Consider the following 23,825-nt stretch of genomic DNA (forward strand, 5'->3'; position numbering starts at 1 on the left):
ATGTTGAAATTGCCCATTATTTGGGCCTCATGGGGCCCCCTATACCTCCTGGGCCCCCTGCAGCCACAGGGTCTGCTTCCTCTGTAGTTACACCCCTGGAAGTCACTTTTAAGTGGACTGGTGAGGGTGTTTGGGCCTCATTGTACTTGGAATACCAGGGCCTATTCTGAATCCCAGACCTGGCTTTGCAGGTATTTGCCAAAATCCACAGACTGCCAGTATAGCCCTGGGCCCATGTCAAATGCCCTCTGAACCCCACCATAGCACTACGAGTGCCACCACCTCATTGGCATTTTGTCAGTAAAAATGATTGCCACCATTAATTAGGCATGAATATTGCCAAATGCCCTCCTGATATTGCCCACCCCACACATTGTGTCTCATGTCCCTTTTCCTTCAGATTTTAGTAAGCTCTGGATTTAATTGTTGCTGGTATTTTGTATGTAGTTTCTACATGGATTCTACAGTACTGCTGAATAGATTGTTGGCTGATCATAAATACGTTAGTAACAACGTATAAGAGCAGGGATACAAAACTGGCAACCCCAAACAAAGGAAGTCCATTAGCTCAATGAGGACAGGTTCTGCCAGATAAAGAACAAGTACAATTCAACACATGGAGGGCTCGATTTACTCTACAGTGACAGCTTTGCTGTAGCCTGTATCCCATTTCTGTTTCGCGCATGCGCAGTCAGTCCAGCCCGACAAGCGCGAAGTCCTCGCTTCCTGCCCCCGCTTGTTGTTAGTGTAAAACATAGCGAGAGAATTTTCCGCCCACCCGGAAGTGACGTGTTTAAGTTTGAATTAGCTGGCGGGTCGGATTTATGAGCCTGGAAACTGAATGCTTCCCATGTATGTATCCCCATCTCTCCTATAGCTGACAGCTTGTTTTCTTCGCGAGCCCGGAGGGAAGACTGAGGGTTTATACTGCTCCTAACATTGCCTGAGGTGCGTGGAATTCTGGGAGGGTGACTTGCTGCAGTGGCTTATGGGAAGGAAGGTGTAGGATATTGTTTCAATGCAGTAAATTGCAGCCGTGGAGGTGCTGAGTGTGTGTGGAGAGATTGCCACGTGCTGCTGCTGTGGGATATAATCATATGTGTTTGTTATTGTTGCAGAGGTTGCTATGTGTCATGTTTTTGTCAGGGAAAAGAAATAAGTGCTTTGTAGGATCTGGCTTTATAAACAGAACTAAACAGTGTCGGACTGGGATACCAGGGGCCACCAGAAAACCTTAGGCTAATGGCCCACTTTACAAACTATTATTCCTCCTCTCCTCACTCAACCTCTTCATTCTCCTAGTCTTTTATATTTATGTACTTACTTCCAACATTAAGTCTCTCTTTTTTTTTTTTTCTCATAAAGAAATAGGGAATAACCATGAAATAGGCCAAATGGTTAAAAGCAAGAGGCCCACTGACACCTGGCCCACCGGGAGTTTCCCTGATATCCCAGTGGGCCAGTCCGACACTGGAACTAAGATGTTATTCAGGTGGGCTTCACCTTGGTGCCACTAATCTCATGGTTATTGGTGTTTATGGACCATAATTAAAAACTGTAATTTGACACAGAAGGGACAGTTGCATTAACTAGAGCCCTGCCTGTTGGACCAGTAGAAAACAAGCCACAGTTGCCTTTAAAATAAACAGAGCACCCTGCATTTGTTAAACATTTCACTGATAGGAGGCTCCCCTCTAATTTTGGAACATACAGTACACCCTTCAATTCAGAGTTTGATGTTGAATGCATTTCTGATGAGGCAATTGAGTGGTTCTACCCCTCCTGTCACAGACACTGTTGTTGTCTCTGCAGAGGATTCGGGTATCATGGTTTTTGATAAGGAAGACTCGTCAATATACGCTGTGCCTTATTGTCACTTTGCAGGTTTTAGGATTAAGAACTCTAACCTCTATCATTTACCTCATAACTGTCCTCACTTACAGAGAAGCTGCACATGCAGTTCAGATCAGCTCTCTAACACTGCCTTGGGTTACTCATCCACAGAAGGCCGTAGGGTAGAGTCCTGCAGCAGGTCGGGTACCCGTGGGTTACCCGCAAAAACCTGCGGTACCCTGCGGGTTGTGGGTAGAAGTTCCAGGTGCAGGTATAAATGCAGTTCTGTGGGCCGCGGGTCTTCTCAATAGCAATCTTTACTCCTTTTTTCTGGTCACGCCTACTTACGATGATGTCACTTCTGGTTTACAATGACAGCACTTCCTGATTCTTGATGGTCAGCGGGTCCGGGTTGCAGATAAGGTACTTGCAGGTCGGGTAGCGGGTCCAAGCGGGTAAGAATGCGGATTGCCGGGTACGCGGATTGCCGGGTACGGGTCGGGTTCCAAAAAATGGACCCACTTAAGACGCTACCATAGGGTTGCCAGGTCTAATTTTTAAAACCAGCCAAAGTCCGCTACAAAACCAGCCCAAAACTAGCACAGAAGCACTTCAAAAGTAGCCCAAAATAACACATGTGCAGTGAAAAAAGTCTAAAAAATAAAAAATTGCACTGATTTGCATTTTTTTCTGTAGAGCAAAATGGGAAAGATTTGCCCCCTTAACCATAACTACAAAGGGGGGCTCAGGAGGTATACGGGCACCATAAGACCGAATACATATACAATTTCAATAAATATTAGGAAAACAATTCAACCATCTAGACATTTTGGTGGCCTGCAGATTTTTGCCCCAAAATTGTCTGAAATTCAGGAAAGTTACAGAGCCCAAAATCTGGTAATTCCCAACTTCTACACAAGTCAGTCCAATTGCATGCTGGGTAATGTAGTCATACATAAACTTGGCAGTAGGCACATTGTTGAACAAAAACTACATTACCCAACTTGCATTGGGAGACGCAGGCTTGACACAGGCAAGAAAAAACTGGCTGGTTTCCAAAGTAAAAACCAGCCAAAGGCCCAAAAAGTACCTTGGCAATTTGTAGTTTCAAAACCCGCCTGGACTTCAAATTAGTAGCCCAATTTGGCAACCCTGGAATGCCATCAATCAAACAAAAAAAAAAATGTCACAAGAACTCCCTAAATGTAGAAAGTGGTCCAGATGCACCAGCCCCAGACCCTCAGTTTAGGGAAATGCTAGATGAGACCAATAAGAAAAATTAAGCCGTCTGGCACTCAAGGAAACCACAGGGCCAAAAAAATAAAGTAAAATAATATTTATCTGTAGAACATTTTATAACGTATACACCTCCATTGGCCCTACGCGTTTCATGCTCTACAGCAGTGATCCCCAACCAGCAGCTCGTGAGCAACATGTTGCTCTCCAACCCCTTGTATGTTGCTCCCAGTGGCCTCAAAGCAGGTGCTTAATTTTGAATTCCAGGCTTTGGAGACAAGTTTTGGTTGTATAAAAACCAGATGTACTGCCAAACAGAGTCTCAATGTAGGTTGACAATGTACATAGGGGCTAATAAATGGCCAATCACAACTCTTATTTGGCACCCCAGGAACACTTTTCCTGCTAGTGTTGCTCCCCAACTCCTTTTACTTCTGAATGTTGCTCACGGGTTCAAAAGGTTGGGGATCCCTGCTCTACAGGCACTCTATCGGTCCTTTAGAATGATTCGGCAGTGTCTGGGGTCTCCCCGATCAAGATCAGGCCAAAAATCAGCCAGGTTTGATTTTTCCTGCAATCGAGGATCGCATCGGCTAGTTGATAACCCAATGGGGCCTATATCTTTAGTATGATATGATCGTTTGGCTCTAGGGCCAAACGTTCGGATTAACGCTATATCGTCCTGCCATTGGTGGGCAAATTGGGAAAAGATCCGCTCGTTTGGCGACCTCTCCAAACAAGTAGATCTTATAGTGTATGGTCACCTTTAGTCATGGGCTCAGTCGGGTAGTCGTATTTTGCTTTATTCCCCTAATCGCCTGGAACCTGCAGTTTCTAATATGGGGAATTAGCCCTCCCTCCAAATGAAGTAACTGCTTTGTTTTGTAACTGGCTAACTCCCAGACCAATTTAACGATCAGGTCCTTGGTACTGTAAACCTCCTGCGTGTACATTTGGGTTGTAGGTTTGGAATGGGGAAGAAGCCAGTAAGTGGGGTTGCATCCTGCTTTAATGAACTCATGCAGAACTCTAAATTCTACTGAACCATAAAGAAGCTGTATAATAGAAATTGAAAAAAATGCCTATGTATAAGGCAAGTTCAGAGGGGGAGAGTTTAGCTTCCAAACTGGCAGAACCAAATATGAATCTGAAATATTGTGTAACTTTTGACCACTGCAAAATCAGGCAAATCTTTTGTGTTTGTATTTGGTGTTCAGTGTAATATTGTGGATATTGATAAAGTACTTTAGCTTAAAGGCTAGTTTCAGGCAAGGCATTTTTTCTCTACTGGCGGAGAGAAATTATCAGTCTGCCCCATGTTGTATGAGCGTTGATAGAAACGGCATCTGCCTGTCCGATTTCAGTCCAGAAATTCAGTTGCCCTCACAGAACTCATGACAAATTGGTGTTTTCTTTTGCCAAAGGAGAAAATGCCTTTTTAGCATTTACATCTGTAAGATCAAGAGTTCTGCAGCTGCATACACTTCTAACATAACTGGGACAAAATTCTGTTCTGTGTGGTAAATGCATAACTGAGCAACACAAATAGTGCAATTGTTTTATGTCTCAATTTACCTATTTTCATTCACAATCTTCTACGTAATCTTCCATTTGGTTTGAAACAGATACAAGCACGCATGGACAAATCCAAAATTCCTGTTCCCAAGTCCCAAGGAGCACATAATCCAGAAAAAACACACATCAGTGGTAAGTATAAACTTGTATTCACTTCCGAAGATGTCCTTACATATTGTGCACCTAACTGCATAAAGCTTGTGAGACCCGTGGAAAGTTGCAGTTGGTCTTTATTGGCTTATAAATTTAATCATTTGGGTTTTTGCGATTCAACATTAAAAACTAAAGCTAGTTGCTAAGTTTTCACTTACATAGTATCAGCCAGATGTTTGAATGACAGGTCAAAGAATGAATAGAGATTGTGGAAAGAATTTTGCTAAAACCGAAAGAACTCATTCATTCTGATTGAGAACTTGGAATGTCATTCTGTACATTAGCTGGTGGGCCAGCTCGGCCCCACTATGTTTCTCAGTGCAGGGTGTTTTGGTCTAAATCACTAATACAGATGTCTGAGTGAAGGAGGGAGCAATGTAAACATTGATTGAAATTGACATGGGATTTCAAAAGCTATCACCCCCATCCAATCCCTTTGGTGGTCCCTTATCTTGACAGTCAGAACTCGTTGCTCACTATGAGCAAAAATTCGCCCATCGATCTCAGTTGCTCAGTGGTATGCTGAACTCTACATGCGTTAGGACTAAGACAATAAATAATGTTTGCGATGTTCTGCCTATTCTTATAATTAAACAACATCCATATTTTATTATAGGGAACCAAATGATTGATTTGTTTTTACCCTTACCTGCACCCTTCCTTTACCCTTACTCGCACCCTTCCTCTACCCTCTGGAAGGAAAGTTTAAAGGAATTCTGTCATGATTTTTATGGCTTACTTTTTTTCTAAATTACAATGTTTACACTTCAAATAATTCACTCTACTGTTTAAAATAGTATTCTTGAACCAACAAATGTATTTTTTCTTAGCTGTAATATTAGTGTGGAGGCAGCCATCTCCATGCATTGTGCCTGATCCTGAGCTTTGAGAAGCAGCCAGAACTTCAGGATGGAGCTGCTTTGAGGCAGCTATTGTTTATTTCCTTCCCCATTGTAATATAGCAGGGGTTTTCCTCTTTGGTGCTATTCTCATGCCTACCACTAGGTTGGACTAGGGATTTTTACTAATGCAAATGCAGGTAAAGTTGCTGTACCGTGTTAGCCAGTAAACATGTTACAGGGCAACCCTTTTGAAATAAAAAAAAAATACGTTTATTGGCTAACTAATATAATCATAGCAAGCTTTCAGAACATTTGAGTTACTTTTTCAAGCTGATTACAATGAATCAGTGGTGTTCTCTGGTGTATATATACAACATTCAGCTCATAGGTCAAATGACAAACAAAAAGAAATATCAATCTATGTGTCAGGTGTCAAAAGTCATTTACGAGGGGATCTGCAAGAGACAAGCAGATAAGGTATAAGAAATGTGGGTCAAAGAGGCCGAGTATAAATTAGGGCTGAATTATTGGAGTGTAGAATCAGGGGAATTCCATATGATCTCTTAGGGTTGTGACACACGGGCAGATTCGGTTAGATTTAGTCGCCTGGCTACTCTTCTGGGCGACCATCTCCCAGAACTGCCTTCCGCCTGCTATAATGCGAAAACACCAGCGCCAATGCACTCGATATGCATCGATTTCCGAAGTTGCCTCACGAAGAAACTTTGGGTGACTTCGGAAAACGAAGTGCCGCGTGTTCTTTAGCGCAGGCAACTTTTCATTATAGTGGACGGGAAGACATGTAAAGGCAGTTCGGGGAGATTGTCGCCCAGTAGAAGAGGCGATTAGTTGCTAGGCGACTAAATCTCCCCGAATCTGCCAATGTGTCTCAACCCTTAGTCCATATCCAGACATGTTGGCATTTCTGACCTGGTGCAGTCCTTTCTTAGTCCACATAATTATCTATAAATCCAAGGCACAGATTTAAGGTGGCCATACATGGATAGATCCGCTCGTTTGGCGATGTCGCCAAACGAGCGGATCTCCCTCCGATATGCCCACCTTGAGGTGGGCAATATCGGGCTGATCCGATCGTGGGCCCTAGGGCCCAACGATCGGATCTTAGCGTTCGCAAACGGGCGGGCGGATCACGGGACCGCATCAACGAACAGATGCAGCCGCGATCCGACGGGATTTTTAACCCCATCCGATCGAGAAAGCCCGTCGGGGGGGGGCCCCATACACGGGCCAATAAACTGCCGACTCGGTCTGTCGGCAGCTTTTATCGGCCCGTGTATGGCCACCTTTAGTCCATTCATCAGAGAATAGCAATGCAAACAAATCCTTCAGCAGAGGTGTCAGCTGCTATTTGGTTAACTGTCATTGTTCTGTTGATGGGCTGCTGGGGGGGAGGGAGGTGTGATATCACTCCAACTTGCAGTGTAGAAGTAAAGAGTGATTGAAATTTATCTGAGCACAAGTCACATGACCTGAAGACACCTGGAAACTGACAATATGTCTAGCTCCATGCCAAATTTCAAAATTAAATATAAAAATATCAGTTTGCTCCTTTAAAAAAAAAAAAAGATTTCAGTGCAGAATTCTGTTGGAGCAGCAGTATTAACTGGTGTAATATGAAAAAAAAAGTATACCTGCGACTTTAAAGTACTTAAAGGGGTTGTTCACCTTCCAAACATTTTTTTTAATTTCGTTGTTTTTAGATTGTTCCCAAGAAATAAAGACTTTTTTCAATTACTTTCCATCATTTATTTTTTAAGTTTTTTCCAAAATCTAAGTTTAAAGGTGAATGTCTGTGGTGTTTGAGTCTGGCAGCTCAGTAATTCAGGTGTAGACTCTAAACCAGGGGTCTGCAACCAGCGGCTCCAGAGCCTCATGCGGCTCTTTATCCTCCTTGCTGTGGCTCGGTCTTGTGCCTTTGGCGTCTTATGGCTTTGTCGTCTATAAAGCCTTCGCACCTGCTAGCGGCTTCTTGAGTGTGCAACTGTTGTAAGCTAATGGTTAGCTTACCACGGTAGCACACTCAGGAAGCCGCCAGCAAGTGTGAGGGCTGTATAGTCATCCCACGAGTGACAGGGGGTCGCACACTCAAGACATAACATCGACCCATCCCTGCTGAACATATCCGCATTCACAAGGATAAGTCAGCCCAATCTTGAAATTGAATTGGCCGACATAGCGGATAAAGACTATAGTTATGGGTGTCCAAGTTCAAAAGCCTGACAGCGGATCTCGAAGAAATCACTCAACAGAAGGGGAACTCTCGCTAAAGAGCACAAGTTGAATGATATTGAAAACTTCCCCAAACCCGACAAACATGTTTTTGAAACATGGAGTGCCATTCCCGACATGTATATATGTACATGAAAAAGTATGCATTTGAAGTCCTGTCCATCTTTGGCTCAACATATGCAAGCAAGTTTTCTCGAACATGAACTTCAGAAAATCCAAATATCACTCCCACTTAAGAAATGAGAGCCTACAGTCCTGTGTGAAGATCAAAGTCAAATCTTCCCGACATAGGGAAAATAGAGCATGGAGCTTCAGAAACAGAAGTCACATTAAACAGATGAGAATACTAGCATTTAATAGGGATATTCAGTGTTTAAATTATTTCAATGTAGGCCTACACATGCACACTACATTTTTGTTTGTTGTATTCTGTTGTTGTAACAGTTAAAATTAAAAAAAGGTTAAAACCTTTAAAAGTTTATAAGCTGTGTTATGTTTTGCGGCTCCAGACTATTTTTCTTTAGTGGAAGAGCGGGCTAAATGGCTCTTTTCAAAGTAAAGGTTGCTGACCCCTGCTCTAAACTGTTACAATTTTGCAACATTTAGTTGATACATTTCTCAGCAGCATCTCTGGAGTATTAGTAACTATTGTATCAAGTCTTAACAGTTGTCTGTAATGAAACTCCGAGATTCTGCTCAGCAGGGACAAAGATAAGAAATGTATCAACTAAATGTATCAATTTAGAACAGTTTACAGGGTCAGCGACCCCCCTCCTAGAGCTGCTTCAGAAGGAGAGAAATGACACTTTACACTTCAATATTAGAAAAACCGTCACACATAGAAAATAGAAAGTCATTGGAAAAAGTAGTTATTTCTGGTGATCTATCTGAAACCAACTAGTTGTTTGAAGGTGAACAATGAGGTTGGGAAATGAACGGCTTTAATTTTCACTGTTCTGCACTGATCCGTGCATGAAATATTTCTCAATATGATGCCTGGTATTCACCCTGCAATGTAGCAACTGTCTTCAGATCAAGCCAAGCCATGAGGCCTATGGGCCAAAGACTGCTTTTTTATTAGCATAATTATTGGCTTCATAAACATTGTAATTTAGTTTTAGTTTCATGTCAGAACGTTAGCCCATTATCTGCAATACAGATAAACAGCACTGCATTAGATAATAGCAGTTCACATTAAAAGGAATTGAAAAAGAATTCTTAATTACAGTGTGTTTATATAGACAACTGAAAAAAAAGCATAGAGAAATGTATTTATTTTGAAGGACTGTGTGACTTCACCACAACAGTTATTCTACTTTTTTCTTTTTCACAGACCAAACTGCACCATGTCCCAAAAAGCCTTGCCCTCCGAAACCCACTCTGCCTCTCTACAACAAGGATCCAAACATTGTATTCTCAGCCAGTGCACCTGATGTTGGTGTGTTTAAAGCAGTTAGTCATGGGTGAGTTTAACGTTCCTGCTGTGCGATGACAATCCTGCACAAATGTAATTCGAATAATAAATCATACAAATATGAGTTTACTAATACAGCAAATCTAGCTTTGATTTGAGAGAGTCTAGGTCAGAGGATATTTACCTTTGATATTTGAGATCTATTTGAGCCCCCACCAAGTCACAGCACCCTTGTAGAATCACTGTTGGTTTCCCAGTGATTATCAATTGAAAAAGTCGAAAGAGATGTTAAAAATATATAGATATAGATATACACTGATCCACTTCCAAATGAAATGCTTCATTCTTACTTACTGGCACAAAAGATAGACCACGTGAGAGCAGAGATACCTCACCCTGTGTAAGCACATGCCTACTTAAATTAAAAATTACAGTGTCTGTTTCCTTGGTGGTCTGCCTCTGCGAGCCCCCACCGCCCCACCAGATTTGCTTCCTTTCCCCTTTGGATCTCCAAAAAACGATCCTGCACATGACCTCCAGGTGGGGTATTCACCGTTTTCCATCTTCTGTCACAATCAGAAGATGGAGAATCCCCTGAACTATCAACAGTAGAAACATTTCTCAATCTCTTATATCTTCACCTGTCACTTTTATCTGTCACTGCCCTCCCAATAAGCCACCCATAAACCCTGCGATCTTTATAATTTTATCGACATTAATAACTTTAGCTTGTTTAAATGCAATCAATTTTTACACACACACACACACACCTCTAAAATAACAGCTGTTCCATGCAGCTGATTGGCCTTCACCATTCCACTTTATGTGCACTGCAAAGCATTCCCTATGGAACTGTGGTTCTGCAGTTTTGTATATAACCAGATGAATAGTAGAGTGGCTGTACCTGCCATGTGTAATACGTTTGTATTGAGCTAAGGAGGTGTGAAACCAGAAATTCTAAAGACCCATTTTCCAGCCTATTCAAGCCCCCACTGCAGTTAGAGTTGGCTGTGAGTTTTATTGCACTGACTGGTCTTCAAAAGTTTCTTGCTTCTCTCTGCATTTAACAGCCAATTGACTCCATGCAGAAAGTCAACCATAAGTTTATGCCTTGTTTTAGCTTTTTGATTCTCAGCCATGTTCTCCTCCTGATGTATGGGCCACTATGACATTCCCCACTCTCAGCTGCACACCTCTCGGTTTGGAAAACACTGGTCTAGCTGTTGTAATACAATGGTTAGGTGAAACATGGTGCTCCAGAATTATTAGTAAATGACTCCAAATCGTGAATGTGGTCCGAATGTGGCCCCAGACCCCCAGCTTTAGGGAGCGGTACAGCAAAGGATTAGTTAAAATTATATTTTATTATACAAAGTTAAAAAAATGTGTATCCTCTCCATCCACCCTACGCGTTTCGCACCCACTTAGGCGAAACGAGTAGGACGGATGGAGTGAATACACATTTTTTAACTTTGTATAATAAAATATATTTTAAGTAATCTTCTCTGGTCCTATGGGATCAGTTTGAGTGCCGGTCGGCCCTGCTTCCATTTATCCTGATGTAATAGCACAGAAAATGTCTACACACAAAAAATAAATCCTCTATTTTTTTTTTTTATTATAGGAAAAAAAACATTGCTTCTAAGAAACCTTCTGCTCCAACCCGTGGGTAAGATTAATTTCATTTTATTGCATTTTAAGTGGATGTTAATTAATCTTGGGCACTACTGTATGTAGAGAGCATTCAGTCTGTTATTGACTGGGTTATGTGAATGCTCGGGCCTGGGGGTTTTCCAGACGGATCTTTCCATAATTTGGATCTTCATACCATAAGTCTACTAGAAAATCATATAAACATTAAATAAACCCAGCAGGCTGGTTTTGCTTCCAATAAGGATTCATTATGGGGTCGATTTATCAATGGTCGAATAGTAAATTCAAATTTTCGAATGTTAAAATTCACATTTGAATTTTAATCCCCCTATTCGAATGTGAGATTTATCACATCTTGGCCATGAAAACATTACTAATTCGAATATTCATCACCTAAAACCTGCCGAGTTCATGTACACGACAATGGCAACGGTCCATTGAGCCATTTGGAGATAAAGAGAAAAAGGAAATCATTTTTAAAAATTTGGGATACTGGCTTTCCTTAATTCCTAATGGATCGCTTTTCTCTGCAGTGTCACTAATCGCTACAGGATGGAAGCAGAACTGCGAGACCGGAATCAGCTTTTGGAGGCAGCCAATGTCAGCTTGCATGCCAACCTGACTAACACACAGGTCAGATATAATACATACGTTGTTGGCATTCCCATTAACTCTGTTGTATGTGTATATAAAGAAGTAATCCTTTGAAGGAAGGATTTATCCCTGGTTTCTGTAAATTCATTTTATCACATGTTGGATGCCACTTGAATTATAAAACAGACACTTCCTTTTTTCTCATAGCACTGTAACCTACATAGTAACATACATAGTAAGTTAGGTTGAAAAAAAAACACGTCCATCAAGTTCAACCTTTTAAAGGGGTAGTAAAGCCTAAAATAGAATAAGGCTAGAAATGCTTTATTTTGTATACTAAACATGAACTTACTGCACCACAAGCCTAATCAAACAAATGATTTATGCTTTCAAAGTTGGCCACAGGGGGTCACCATCTTGTAACTTTGTTAAACATGTTTGTCAAGTCAAGTCAAATAACATCTTCCAGAAGCCGATACAGCAAGACTGATTAATAATCAGAATATACAGACTGCACTGGGTCCTGTGTTGTCATGTAATCTAATGTAGAGTTTTTGTATTGTTTAATACAAAATTCCTCCAGCTCTGCAGAACCAGTGGCTGCAGCGAAATAATCCTCCAAATATAATCCCAGTTTCTGTTTAAATCTGGATCCCTGATCTTTGTCCATACAGCTGCAGTTGGAAACAGTAAAGGGGTTGTAAAGCCAAAATAAAATCCAATACAAATCTCTACACAGCCGACGACTGCTCTACAGGGAAACAAACAAAGCTGCCAGTTCTGCATGGCTGGAAAGTAAGACGGGGGCTCCCCCTGCTGTTCATAAGTATGATTGTTTCCCTGATCCAGAGGAAGGCAACAAACCCCATTTGAAGCAACTCCAATTTGCCTCAGACCCATGAGGTTATGCCTCTGGAGTAAAACTTTGCCAACATCTTGATTCAAGAAACTTCTCAAAAGGTTATGTCACGTTGGTACCTGGTCCCTGAGAAAATTTCCGCATGGTATCCTGCTACATCTCCCACCTGTTTTCGGGGATGTGGACAGGTGGGATCTTACCTACATGTCTGGTGGTCCTGTCCCAAAGCAATTAGATATTGGACACGTATTTATACCATGATCACTAGCATCACAGGGCTCACTTTAACTAAGCTTCCTGCAGTGGCGCTGCTTCACGGCAGAATTACAGGATGTAATAAATATGTGAAAAAATTGATATGCCGTATTTTTTCGGCCGCCAAACAAATTATAGCTAAAGCATGGAAAACACCTACTCTTGATATACCTTTGGTTAAGTCCAGATTAGATGGTTACATGGTGATGGAGAAGCTTACCATGCTGGCTAGTGACGAGATGGATACTTTTAATGGGATCTGGGACCCGTGGCTCCGATATAGGGGACTTACTATTTGACTCCAGTCCTGTCGCCCTTTATTAGAAAAAACAGCCCTTGACCTAAATACCACCTTACCTATATCAAGCCTATACAATGTATACCACCACGGCTGTTACTACTTTGAGATGGTTCGCTGTAAGAGTTGAGACTATATTTTGGGTTTTTTTTTCTTTTGTTTTTTTTCTCCCTTGCCTTTCTCTTTTTTTTTTTCTCTCTATCTTTACTGTCCCTTGTTTTCTTTCTTCTTTCCATGGCATGGGAAGTTTCTTAGGGCAATTGTTCCATTATGGCTATGTTGACTTGATATGCTGACTCTGTACTGATGTAATGTGTATCCCTGTTTATACTGCATTTTGTTGGATATTGTCATATTGCCAACTGTCTTTTTTTTTTCTTCTCTTTCCATTGCCTTTTTTTTTGCTTTCTGTATTTCCTTGAAAATTGAATAAAGATTATTTTCAAAAAAAAAAAAACTTTGCCAACATACCAAATATGGGATTGCTATTGACTAATAAATATATAACTTTTTTTAGTTGTGGAAATGTCATTCCATATAAATCTGTTCAAATTTACTTTTGATAGGATACTATTAAAGTGATGACTGAACGTCAAGCAGAGCTGGAAAATGAGCTCAAAGAATTAAACCGGCGGTTAGAAAAGAATATGATTATCCTTGAAAACAGAAATATTGATCCAGGTAAGAAACCATCTGAAATATTACATTTAAAAAAAAAAAAAAAAATATATATATAAATATATATGTATGTGGGAGCACTCTAAAGGCTTTAAAGTATATATATATATATATATATATATATATATATATATATATATATATAAGTATAATAAATGCTATTGCATATGTACCCAAAACAGGGGTTATTTTGTTACAAAGTTATGATCATAAAATTGATAAGCCACCATACCACGTCAAGGTAAACCCCGAATGGCGGTCCCTAACTTGTTTTATATTTTATGTGCATTTTAGCATTACCTGTAATCAATGTCTGTTGAACGCTGTTTTTTCACTGAGGGCTAAATCCTCCCCAGCCAGCAATCAGGCTTTTAAAGGAGAGATATTCCCAAAACAAACGCCCAATTTTAAAGCATAGGATCACCACTAGTTTAAAGGGGGGGGTATGGGGTGCTACAACCACTGAAGCTATGCCACAGCTCCTGGCTAAATATACAATATCAAAACGGGGGTTGTGGGAGCACTCTAAAGGCTTTAAAGTATATATATATATATATATAAGTATAATAAATGCTATTGCATATGTACCCAAAACAGGGGTTATTTTGTTACAAAGTTATGATCATAAAATTGATAAGCCACCAAACCACGTCAAGGTAAACCCCGAATGGCGGTCCCTAACTTGTTTTATATTTTATGTGCATTTTAGCATTACCTGTAATCAATGTCCGTTGAACGCTGTTTTTTCACTGAGGGACTGTTTTTGAAGGACCAGCTCTGCCAATGAGAAGAGTAATGCCTGCCATAGATCTTGAGATTTCTAAAAGATCCGATCTTCATTGTGAGACCACGATTATCTCGGATATATATATTATATTATGAAGGACCAGCTCTGGCTCTGCCAATGAGAAGAGTAGAATTAAGAGGAAAGTCATTGCACTGTAGTTTCAACCTACCCCAATTTCTCCCAAACTATTCTCTTGATGTAAAAAAGAAACATTTTATTTTCTAAATAACAAGATTTGCACACTTGTTATGGCTAACTGGAAAGCAATGACAGTATTGAATGTTATAGGGAGTTGAGATCAGTTTGCAGATGGTGGAGTGAGAATATGCAGTCAATTCAGGAGTTTGTGTTTGACTGTGGAAGTAGCTCCTTGCTTTTGTTACAAATAGTGTTTTTAACAATGTGTACAATTTGTATGTTTTAATAAATACATGAACATATGCAGCTGCAATCACAATCACAATGAAATGTGGATGTCGGTTGTGTGGTATGTTAATGGTTCTGCAAAGATGCAATGATTAGAACACATGACCTGGTGCCCAATAGCCAGGATTGCCTGTGTAATCTGCTGATTGTTTTCTCAGCTCCCCTTCAACTTTACTGTGATATGTCAATAACACGCAGTGTCTCCTATTTCCCTTTTTACTAGTTTCAGGGGAAGAAATCCTGGCATCTGTTGAAGAAACCAGCAAGTTAAGATCAGAGACAAAGGTGAGATGTCCTTGTAATACAAACAGAGGAATCATTTGTAATTCAGTGCAAATATTTTACATTTATGAAGAAAACATTAATACCGTTTGTATGGATTTTTGTTACCTTGCTGTTTGTTATTTGTAAAATGTTATTGTTAATGTACTGGGGTGGGTTTCTAGTACAGTGAGAGTCAAGTATATACACAAAACTACACAGCACTATTCTCAAGTTATGTGATTGTATATATTTGATGGTTAGCTCATCTTAAAATGTACTGAACAGGAAAAGTGAGATTGCTTGGGGTGCCAAATGTTATGCACAGCCGCCCCCCCTCCCCCCAATTATTATAATCGGCTACCTGATACCCTGGGCTGTTGTTCCTGTTAGCACAGTGGTCTCCAACCAGTGACTCGTGAACAACATGTTTCTCTCCAACCTTTAAACAATTGGTTCAAGGAGAGCACTTCCAAGCAAAATGTTGTGAAAAAGTATTTATTTGCTAACTACCATACACGTCCTGTTTCGGGCCATTCGCGCCCTTTCTCCAACCCTTTGGATGTCGCTCCCAGTGGCCTGGCTTGGAGGCAAGTTTAAGTTGCGCACAAGAACCAGATCTTTGGCCAAACAGAGTATCCTGTAGGCTGTCGGTCCACATAGGGCTACCAAATAGCTACTGCATCAGCCTGAGGCATTTCTTAATGAGCGCAACAAATCGATCTTCTTTCTGCTTCTTCTGACGGCTTTAATTAAAAAGCCGCCTTTTCCGCTCTACTGCATGTTCCATAACTTGGTGACAGAAGACAATTTTGCTCTTTGATTCTTGCTCAGAAGTATCCCAGGCTGGTTCAATTTTCTTCTTACAGGAGCACCAGCCAGGGGTAAGTGATCACTGCGGGTGCTTAACATGGCACCCCCAGTGATTTCACCTTTCCTACTGCTTTAAGTAGACTATAGACCAGTGATTCCCAACCAGTAGCTCATGAGCAACATGTTGCTCCCAGTGGCCTCAAAGCAGGTGCTTATTTTTGAATTCCAGGCTTGGAGGCAAGTTTTAGTTGTCTAAAAACCATATGTACTCCCAAACAGAGTCTCAATGTAGGTTGACAATCCATATGGGCTGCCAAATGGCCAATCACAGCCCTTATTTGGCACCCCAAGAACATGATCCATGCTTGTGTTGCTCCCCAACTCTTTTTACATCTGAATGTTGCTCACTGTTGAAAAAGGTTGCATACCCCTCCTATAGACTATAGCTTTGTGAGACAATTTTCAGTTGGTGTTTAATTTTTAATTCTAATACAATGCACAAGAGCCATGAATATTCTGTAAATTATATCCTTATAAACTGTGCTCAGTGATGTCATCCGTTATAATTGGAGCTTAGGGATGTCATTTCTGTCACATGACTCACTGGTATTATAATAAATAAAGTACCTCCTGTTGCAAAATATGAGGATATTAGAAGTCCCCTTTGAGTTCCATGACCTGCATAAAAACACTTGGCCTTTGGAGGTGCATTATTCACTATATAAGCTCTGAGTTGTTAAACTTTCCATTGACCAAAGTGTAAATTATAGCCTTAAAGAGGACCTTTACCTTGAGACATGAGTAATATATAGCTTTCCCTCCTTAGTTAAACCCTTTAGTCAGCTGTTTTTGTCTATATCCGAAACAGATTAGAAAATATCCTATATGTAAAAAGTGTTTCATAGGCGCTGCCATCTTGAAACAGGACCCCTTTGTGTTTTGTGTGTGGGCTGTGCCAAACTGCCAAATCTCATGCATGCCTAGTCATAGAGTATACTCTGTGATAGAAAAATGTAGGGCTATGGCGAGAATGCCCACTTTAAAGAGCATTCTTTTGGTTGATCAATATATGCCTCAGCAGAAATAAGACATAATTTATTGCTTATGTTTTTGTTGTGTTGTGTAAATTTTTTCTGCAGGTATATTATGAAGTGAGACAGTAGCACTTGTATTGTAGCTAAAGTGACTACTGGTAGCTGTCCAACTACGAATATTAATAATAACTAGGAGCAGCTGGAAAATGAGAGGAGAAATGTAGGTATTTATTCCCAAAGCCAAATATAGTGTAAGACCTGAAATAATGCAGAATCAAGCCTCATCAAGCCTTTTCTAAATAATCATCAGATGATCCCTCAAACCAGTGGAAGGCAGAATGTTCAGTTAATGAAAATGTATTTATTTTCTTATTTTCATTTGCCTGTGACTGCATGTGGGGGGTTGGTTACTCATGGAGTTGCACCTATAAGGCAGGTCAACAGAACTCACACACACAAACTCAGGCACACACTTAGACACACTCACAGACTCAGGGATACACACACTCAGACACACACAAACTCACAGACTCAGGGATACACACACTCACAGACTCGGGGATACACACACTCACAGACTCGGGGATACACCCACTCACAGACTCGGGGATACACCCACTCACAGACTCGGGGATACACCCACTCACAGACTCGGGGATACACCCACTCACAGACTCGGGGATACACACACTCACAGACTCGGGGATACACACACTCACAGACTCGGGGATACACACACTCACAGACTCGGGGATACACACACTCACAGACTCGGGGATACACACACTCACAGACTCGGGGATACACACACTCACAGACTCGGGGATACACACACTCACAGACTCGGGGATACACACACTCACAGACTCGGGGATACACACACTCACAGACTCGGGGATACACACACTCACAGACTCGGGGATACACACACTCACAGACTCGGGGATACACACACTCACAGACTCGGGGATACACACACTCACAGACTCGGGGATACACACACTCACAGACTCGGGGATACACACACTCACAGACTCGGGGATACACACACTCACAGACTCGGGGATACACACACTCACAGACTCGGGGATACACACACTCACAGACTCGGGGATACACACACTCACAGACTCGGGGATACACACACTCACAGACTCGGGGATACACACACTCACAGACTCGGGGATACACACACTCACAGACTCGGGGATACACACACTCACAGACTCGGGGATACACACACTCACAGACTCGGGGATACACACACTCACAGACTCGGGGATACACACACTCACAGACTCGGGGATACACACACTCACAGACTCGGGGATACACACACTCACAGACTCGGGGATACACACACTCACAGACTCGGGGATACACACACTCACAGACTCGGGGATACACACACTCACAGACTCGGGGATACACACACTCACAGACTCGGGGATACACACACTCACAGACTCGGGGATACACACACTCACAGACTCGGGGATACACACACTCACAGACTCGGGGATACACACACTCACAGACTCGGGGATATCACAGACTCGGGGATACACACACTCACAGACTCGGGGATACACACACTCACAGACTCGGGGATACACACACTCACAGACTCGGGGATACACACTCAAACACAGACTCGGGGATACACACTCAAACACAGACTCGGGGATACACACACTCACAGACTCGGGGATACACACTCAAACACAGACTCGGGGACACACAGAGATACTCTAACACACACACATACACACAGAAATGCACATCACAGGCACATGTTTCACAAAAGACTGACCATTAAATCAAGGTGAACAGTCACTAACAGAGCACTCCATAGCATAGCCTTATCAAGTCTCTAAAATAAATAAACGTGAAAGTACTGTTCACGTTTCACAAAAGCCAGACCATTAAATCAAAGTGAACAGACACTAACAGAGAGCTCTAACATAAATAAACTAAGTACGCTTCAGTCTGTCCTGCACGCCGAATACAGACACGAGTTCCAGCTAGAGGACTCAGGGCAAACGCTGTCGGAGTTTCCTGCTGCCTTATCTTTCTCCTCCGTGCGGGAGGTGAAATCTCACGAGATTTTTTTTAGTTTTTCCCTTGAGGCTTTGCGTGACGACTTTCAGAAAGTCGGACTGGTAGAGTCTCGTGCACTCTTTGAAAACACTGCATAGTTACATTTATTCAACAAACAGATGCTGGTATGTGAGTATTTATAATTAATAATTACAGTCCTACTGTCAGCAAAAAAGTGACAGGTTTCCTTTAAACTCAAGTGAGAACACGCTGTTATGATTTAGTGATAGAATCAGTGACAGGTTCTGCTATGGACATGTTTTTTTCTCAAAGCTATAGCAATAGCAGCATTGTTGGTTCACCAGTCCTCTACATTGCACTCTCATTGCTGCCACAGCCATCTCTTTAAGAGGGTCTAAAGTCCTGAAAAAGTGCCAGATGAATGTTCCACATCCGGATACAGTATTTTCTAGTAAATTGATTATTGACTTATTTCAGGCCTTTGTTTCACCTGCTATCTGGGTTTTTTTTTTTAATATTTTTTTTTATTTATTTATTTTTTTTAAATGTTTTTATTTGCACCAAAATATCCAACAGACATTACAAAGCAAACATGTTATTACATTTGTGAATAAAACTTTGCCGTTTTGAGACTGGGTCTGGTCTGCACACCCTTTTTGACTCCTGCACTCGGCTAGTATGCATTTGGTGGGGGCATTCCTTTGCCTTTTAACTAATAGGGATAGCCTTACAATCCAATGCGTTAAGTAGATTAAGGGGCACATTTATCAATTTTCGAATTCCAAATCCATACATATATATTCGATTATTTATTCTAAAAATTGAAAATCTTAAACTCGGACTAATTTTACTGAATCGAAAACTCTAATTGAATTAGATCAAACTCGATTCGAGTGTTTTCTCTGAAAAAACTCAAATGTCAGGCTGCAACCATCTCCAAATTGCTCACTGGACCTCTCCTTCATTGATTTATACAGTACTTTGGAAGGTTTTAGGTGGCAAATAATCGGAATCTCGAAAATCAATTTTAAAAAAAAAAAAAAACTCGAATCGAGTTTGGATAATTCCTTAGTGTAATTTGCCAGTCTTGAACATAAATTTTTTTTTTAAAATTCTAATTTTCAATTTGACCCTTAATATATCTGCCCCTGAAGGTGGCCATAAACTAAAAGACCCGCTCGCTTGGCAAGGTCGCTTATGCCCACTAACAGCTGGGGCCGAAAAATCGGATTACAAAGCTGTTAATGGGAGGCACAGACAGGTCGCAGGACCGCATCAACTATCTGATACGGTCCTGTATTGTAGAAAAAATCAAACTTGACTGATCGATACCTGCCCGATTTTTGGCCTGATATCAATCGGGAGGACCAGTCGGGAACCCCCACACATCTCTCGGATCGATATCGGCAGCTTTAATCTGCCCTTGTATGGCCATCTTAAATGTAGCCATAAGGGATCTGAAACTTGCAATCCAAGCTGTCTGATTTGGTCATTGATCTGTTAAGGCAGAGTGCCGGGCCCTTCATACACTGATGCATCATCCAATTTCTGAGATAATGTACAGAACTTAAATAATAAAATACAGGGCCCCCAGGTTACAATACATTAAATCCGGGCATATATGGCCTCTGTAACCTTTTACATGCCCCGATGCTAGAATCACCAGCAGTATCACATAAATCAGTAACAGCGATGTAGTTTCTACGTTTATGGTTTTTATGGTTGCAAAGCCACGAGTAGAAAATCAGCCAGCATTTAGACGGTTAAGCCTACAGACTCTGATGATTATAATTCCCTTTTCATGGAAATTCATGGTTTACTTTTTGTATAGCACTTCACAGAAAATCTTTTAAATGAACTGCAGAATTTCAGCGAAGCAGCCAGTGAGCAAAGGACCCTTATGCAGGTAATTATATACACAATGCAATTTTGCTATGAATTGTACAACAGGCTACCTGTGGTGTTCACATTTTAGGATATTCATGAAATACTAGTGCTCGCTTACAGTTCTTCCACAGAGAAAGCACATAAAATTAACTCTAAATCTGCATTTGACTGCACAGTAAGTTTCGCGTTAATGAAAGTAGGCCGCTTACTTTAAGGTCAGAGACGCGCTCAGATTGGGGGAGATTAGTTGCCCAGCAACAAACCTCTTCTTCGGGCGACTAATCTCCCCGAACTGCCTTCCCGCCGGCTAGAATGCACATCGCAGGCTGGATTTGTTTTCTGAAGTTGCCTATCCCATCGGCAATTTACATTCTAGCCGTAGGAAGGCAGTTCAGGCAGATTAGTTGCCCAAAGAAGAGGCGATTAGTCGCCGGGCGTTTAAATCTCCCCGAATCTGAGCGTGTTTCTCTGCCCTTAGGGTGAAGACACACACACCTATTAGTAGCCGGCTACAAAATAGACAAGACACTACAAGGCCCATTTATCAAAGTCCGAATTTATTTCATTATTTTCTGAAAAATCCGCACAGGTTATTTCCCCTTATTTATCAATACATTTTCGCAAAAATATTGTCTATGGCAGGATATTGCCTATTTTGTAGCCATGACAATTAACTGCTACTAGTAGCTGTGTGAGTCTTCACCCTTATTCTGATACTGCGGCTGGCTAGTAATTAAGTAGGGAAGTTATAATTCATATATAATCTACAGTCTGGTCATTTCCCTATGGGACCAGACTGTAAATTATATAAGGAAAATATCCTTATGAAACTTTCAGCTGATTAACATAATGGCTCTTCTATTGTTACTGTCATTTGCTCTTCTACATCTCATCTGTTTGGATAGTTATTTACATAGATGGCAACAGAATAACAGTAATTGCTCTGATTTTAATTGCAGATAAATCAATGATAAAAAAATAATTGGAGCATATTCAGGAAAATGGCAGACCATTCATCTCAATCCAATAATTAGAATTTATTTGCTTATAACTAGGGATGCACCAAATCCACTATTTGGGATTGGCTGAATCCCCGAATCCTTCGTGAAAGATTCAACCGAATCTGAATCCTAATTTGCATATACAAATTATAGGCGGGGGAAAGAAAAAGTGGAAAAAGAATGTCGAAAAGTCAAGTGATTTCCCTTCCCACACCTAATTAACAAATTAGGATTCAGATTTGGTTCAGCCACACACAAATATTCGGCCGAATCCGAATCCTGCTGGAAAAGGCAGAATCCCGAACCGAATCCAGGATTCGGTGCTTCCCTACTTATAATTAGCAGACTGTAATATAGAAACAGTGGGGTTAAAATATTGAGGAGAATTGTGTGTATATATACTATGTATTGTGATTAGATGATGCGTTATTTTTGATAAAGATAATATTATGCCTTTGCTTTCAGACTGTGATGTCAAAATGGAAGGAAGCAGATAAAGGAAGAAATCAATTTGTGGAGGAGCAGCAAGCTTTTGAGAGAGAACTTGAACAGTTCCGGGAATGCTTACTACAAGCAGAGAAGCAGCTGGACGAGTGAAAAGCAACAACCGAAATGTTCCCATCTTCAGATAAAACAAGATACTACCTGACTGTACATAATCTTCTATTCAATGGGAGCTCATTGCAAAAATACCCTTCTTTGGGTATTGGGAACGTGAGGCTAGAAGAGGCCATTTAAAAAACAGTTTTACATTTTTAACTGTTCTGAATGCTTCCCAGCCAATGTTCTCTTTGATGTATCTGATTATTATAATATATATTCGAGAGAAAGCATGAGCCTGTTCTCTCCATACACTGCAGAATGGCAATGGCTTATTATATATACGCTTCAGCACTGTGTGCTTGATAGTCAGCCCATGACATGAAATAAGAATATGCAAAAAGATATGTTAAAACCATCCTTTTAATATGATAGCGGCTTAAATGGTTTCTAGAATATGATCCGAAGGGTGATCGCTGCTTTATTCGAATCAGCAAGAAAAGTGTTACTAATTCACAAGCTCTCAATGTAGAGCAACATCAATACTAATCTATCATTTTGCCTTTATTTAGTTGGTCAACAAATATGTGATACCATTGTTGGTGGCTGCACATCACCCAGACAGGCAAGAACTGTGTGCATTCTGGGTAAAACTCTTGTTTATAGCCTGTAAATATTCCCTTGTTTATTTGTGAATAAATATCTGTTTTCAAAGCTAATCATTTGTTAGTAATGTTTTGTACTGCATTATAAGGGATGTTCTGCAGTCATGATCTTAGACAGAAAACAGGGTCATCCACAAAAAATGTTGCCGAATACAGAACTGAATTACAAGGGGTCATGAAGATTACATTCTCCTGCTGCAGGAACCAAATAAACTGAGTTTCCTTGTTTGCAATGCAACCAAATGTTGGTAATTCGGCTTTTCTTTAGTACAAACTCGACTTTGCCTGTGTATCATCACTGATGGTGCAACATTCAGCCTCCAGCCACATATGAAACAGTCCAGCATTGGTGGAATAACAACAATGCAAGGTACATACTGAAGCCTAAAGATACTTTCCTACATCACTCTTTCTAGGGTTTGTGATTTACCCATTTCTTTAGTCCAAGAGAGAGAGAACAATTCTTAAAAGAGAACTAAAGCTTAACCAAAGAAATAGGCTAAAAAATGCTGTACATTGTGTTTTGTGCTTCTGTACCAGCCCAAGGCAACCACAGCCCTTTAGCAGTAAAGATCTGTGTCTCCAAAGATGCCCCAGTAGCTCCTCATCTTTTTTTCTGCTGATTTACTGCACATGCTCTGTGCTGTTGTCACTTATTGAGCTTAGGGACCCACTCACAATATACAGTACACACCCGGGTAGTAACCGAC

At 40.9% G+C, this 23,825-nt stretch overlaps 1 protein-coding gene across 3 annotated transcripts; it reads left to right on the top strand.

Annotated features, from left to right (window-relative positions):
- The first annotated feature begins 760 nt into the window (after nt 1-760).
- LOC108699258 (small kinetochore-associated protein) lies at nt 761-23,169 on the top strand. Of its 3 annotated transcripts, none has more exons than XM_018231234.2 (9): nt 761-852; nt 4,695-4,776; nt 9,223-9,352; nt 10,928-10,972; nt 11,490-11,589; nt 13,529-13,643; nt 15,077-15,138; nt 20,854-20,928; nt 22,376-23,169. In XM_018231234.2, exons 2-9 carry the CDS (start codon nt 4,707-4,709, stop codon nt 22,505-22,507), a joined length of 729 nt encoding a protein of 242 aa, XP_018086723.1. In that variant the 5' UTR covers nt 761-852; nt 4,695-4,706; the 3' UTR covers nt 22,508-23,169. The 3 variants fall into 3 exon arrangements, with proteins under 3 accessions (XP_018086723.1, XP_018086722.1, XP_018086724.1); XM_018231233.2 differs by having other exon boundaries at nt 769-948; XM_018231235.2 differs by lacking the exon at nt 20,854-20,928 and having other exon boundaries at nt 769-948.
- Nucleotides 23,170-23,825: the final 656 nt, after the last annotated feature.

Source organism: Xenopus laevis, chromosome 8L (assembly GCF_017654675.1).
Source record: "Xenopus laevis strain J_2021 chromosome 8L, Xenopus_laevis_v10.1, whole genome shotgun sequence".
Lineage (NCBI taxonomy): Eukaryota > Metazoa > Chordata > Amphibia > Anura > Pipidae > Xenopus > Xenopus laevis.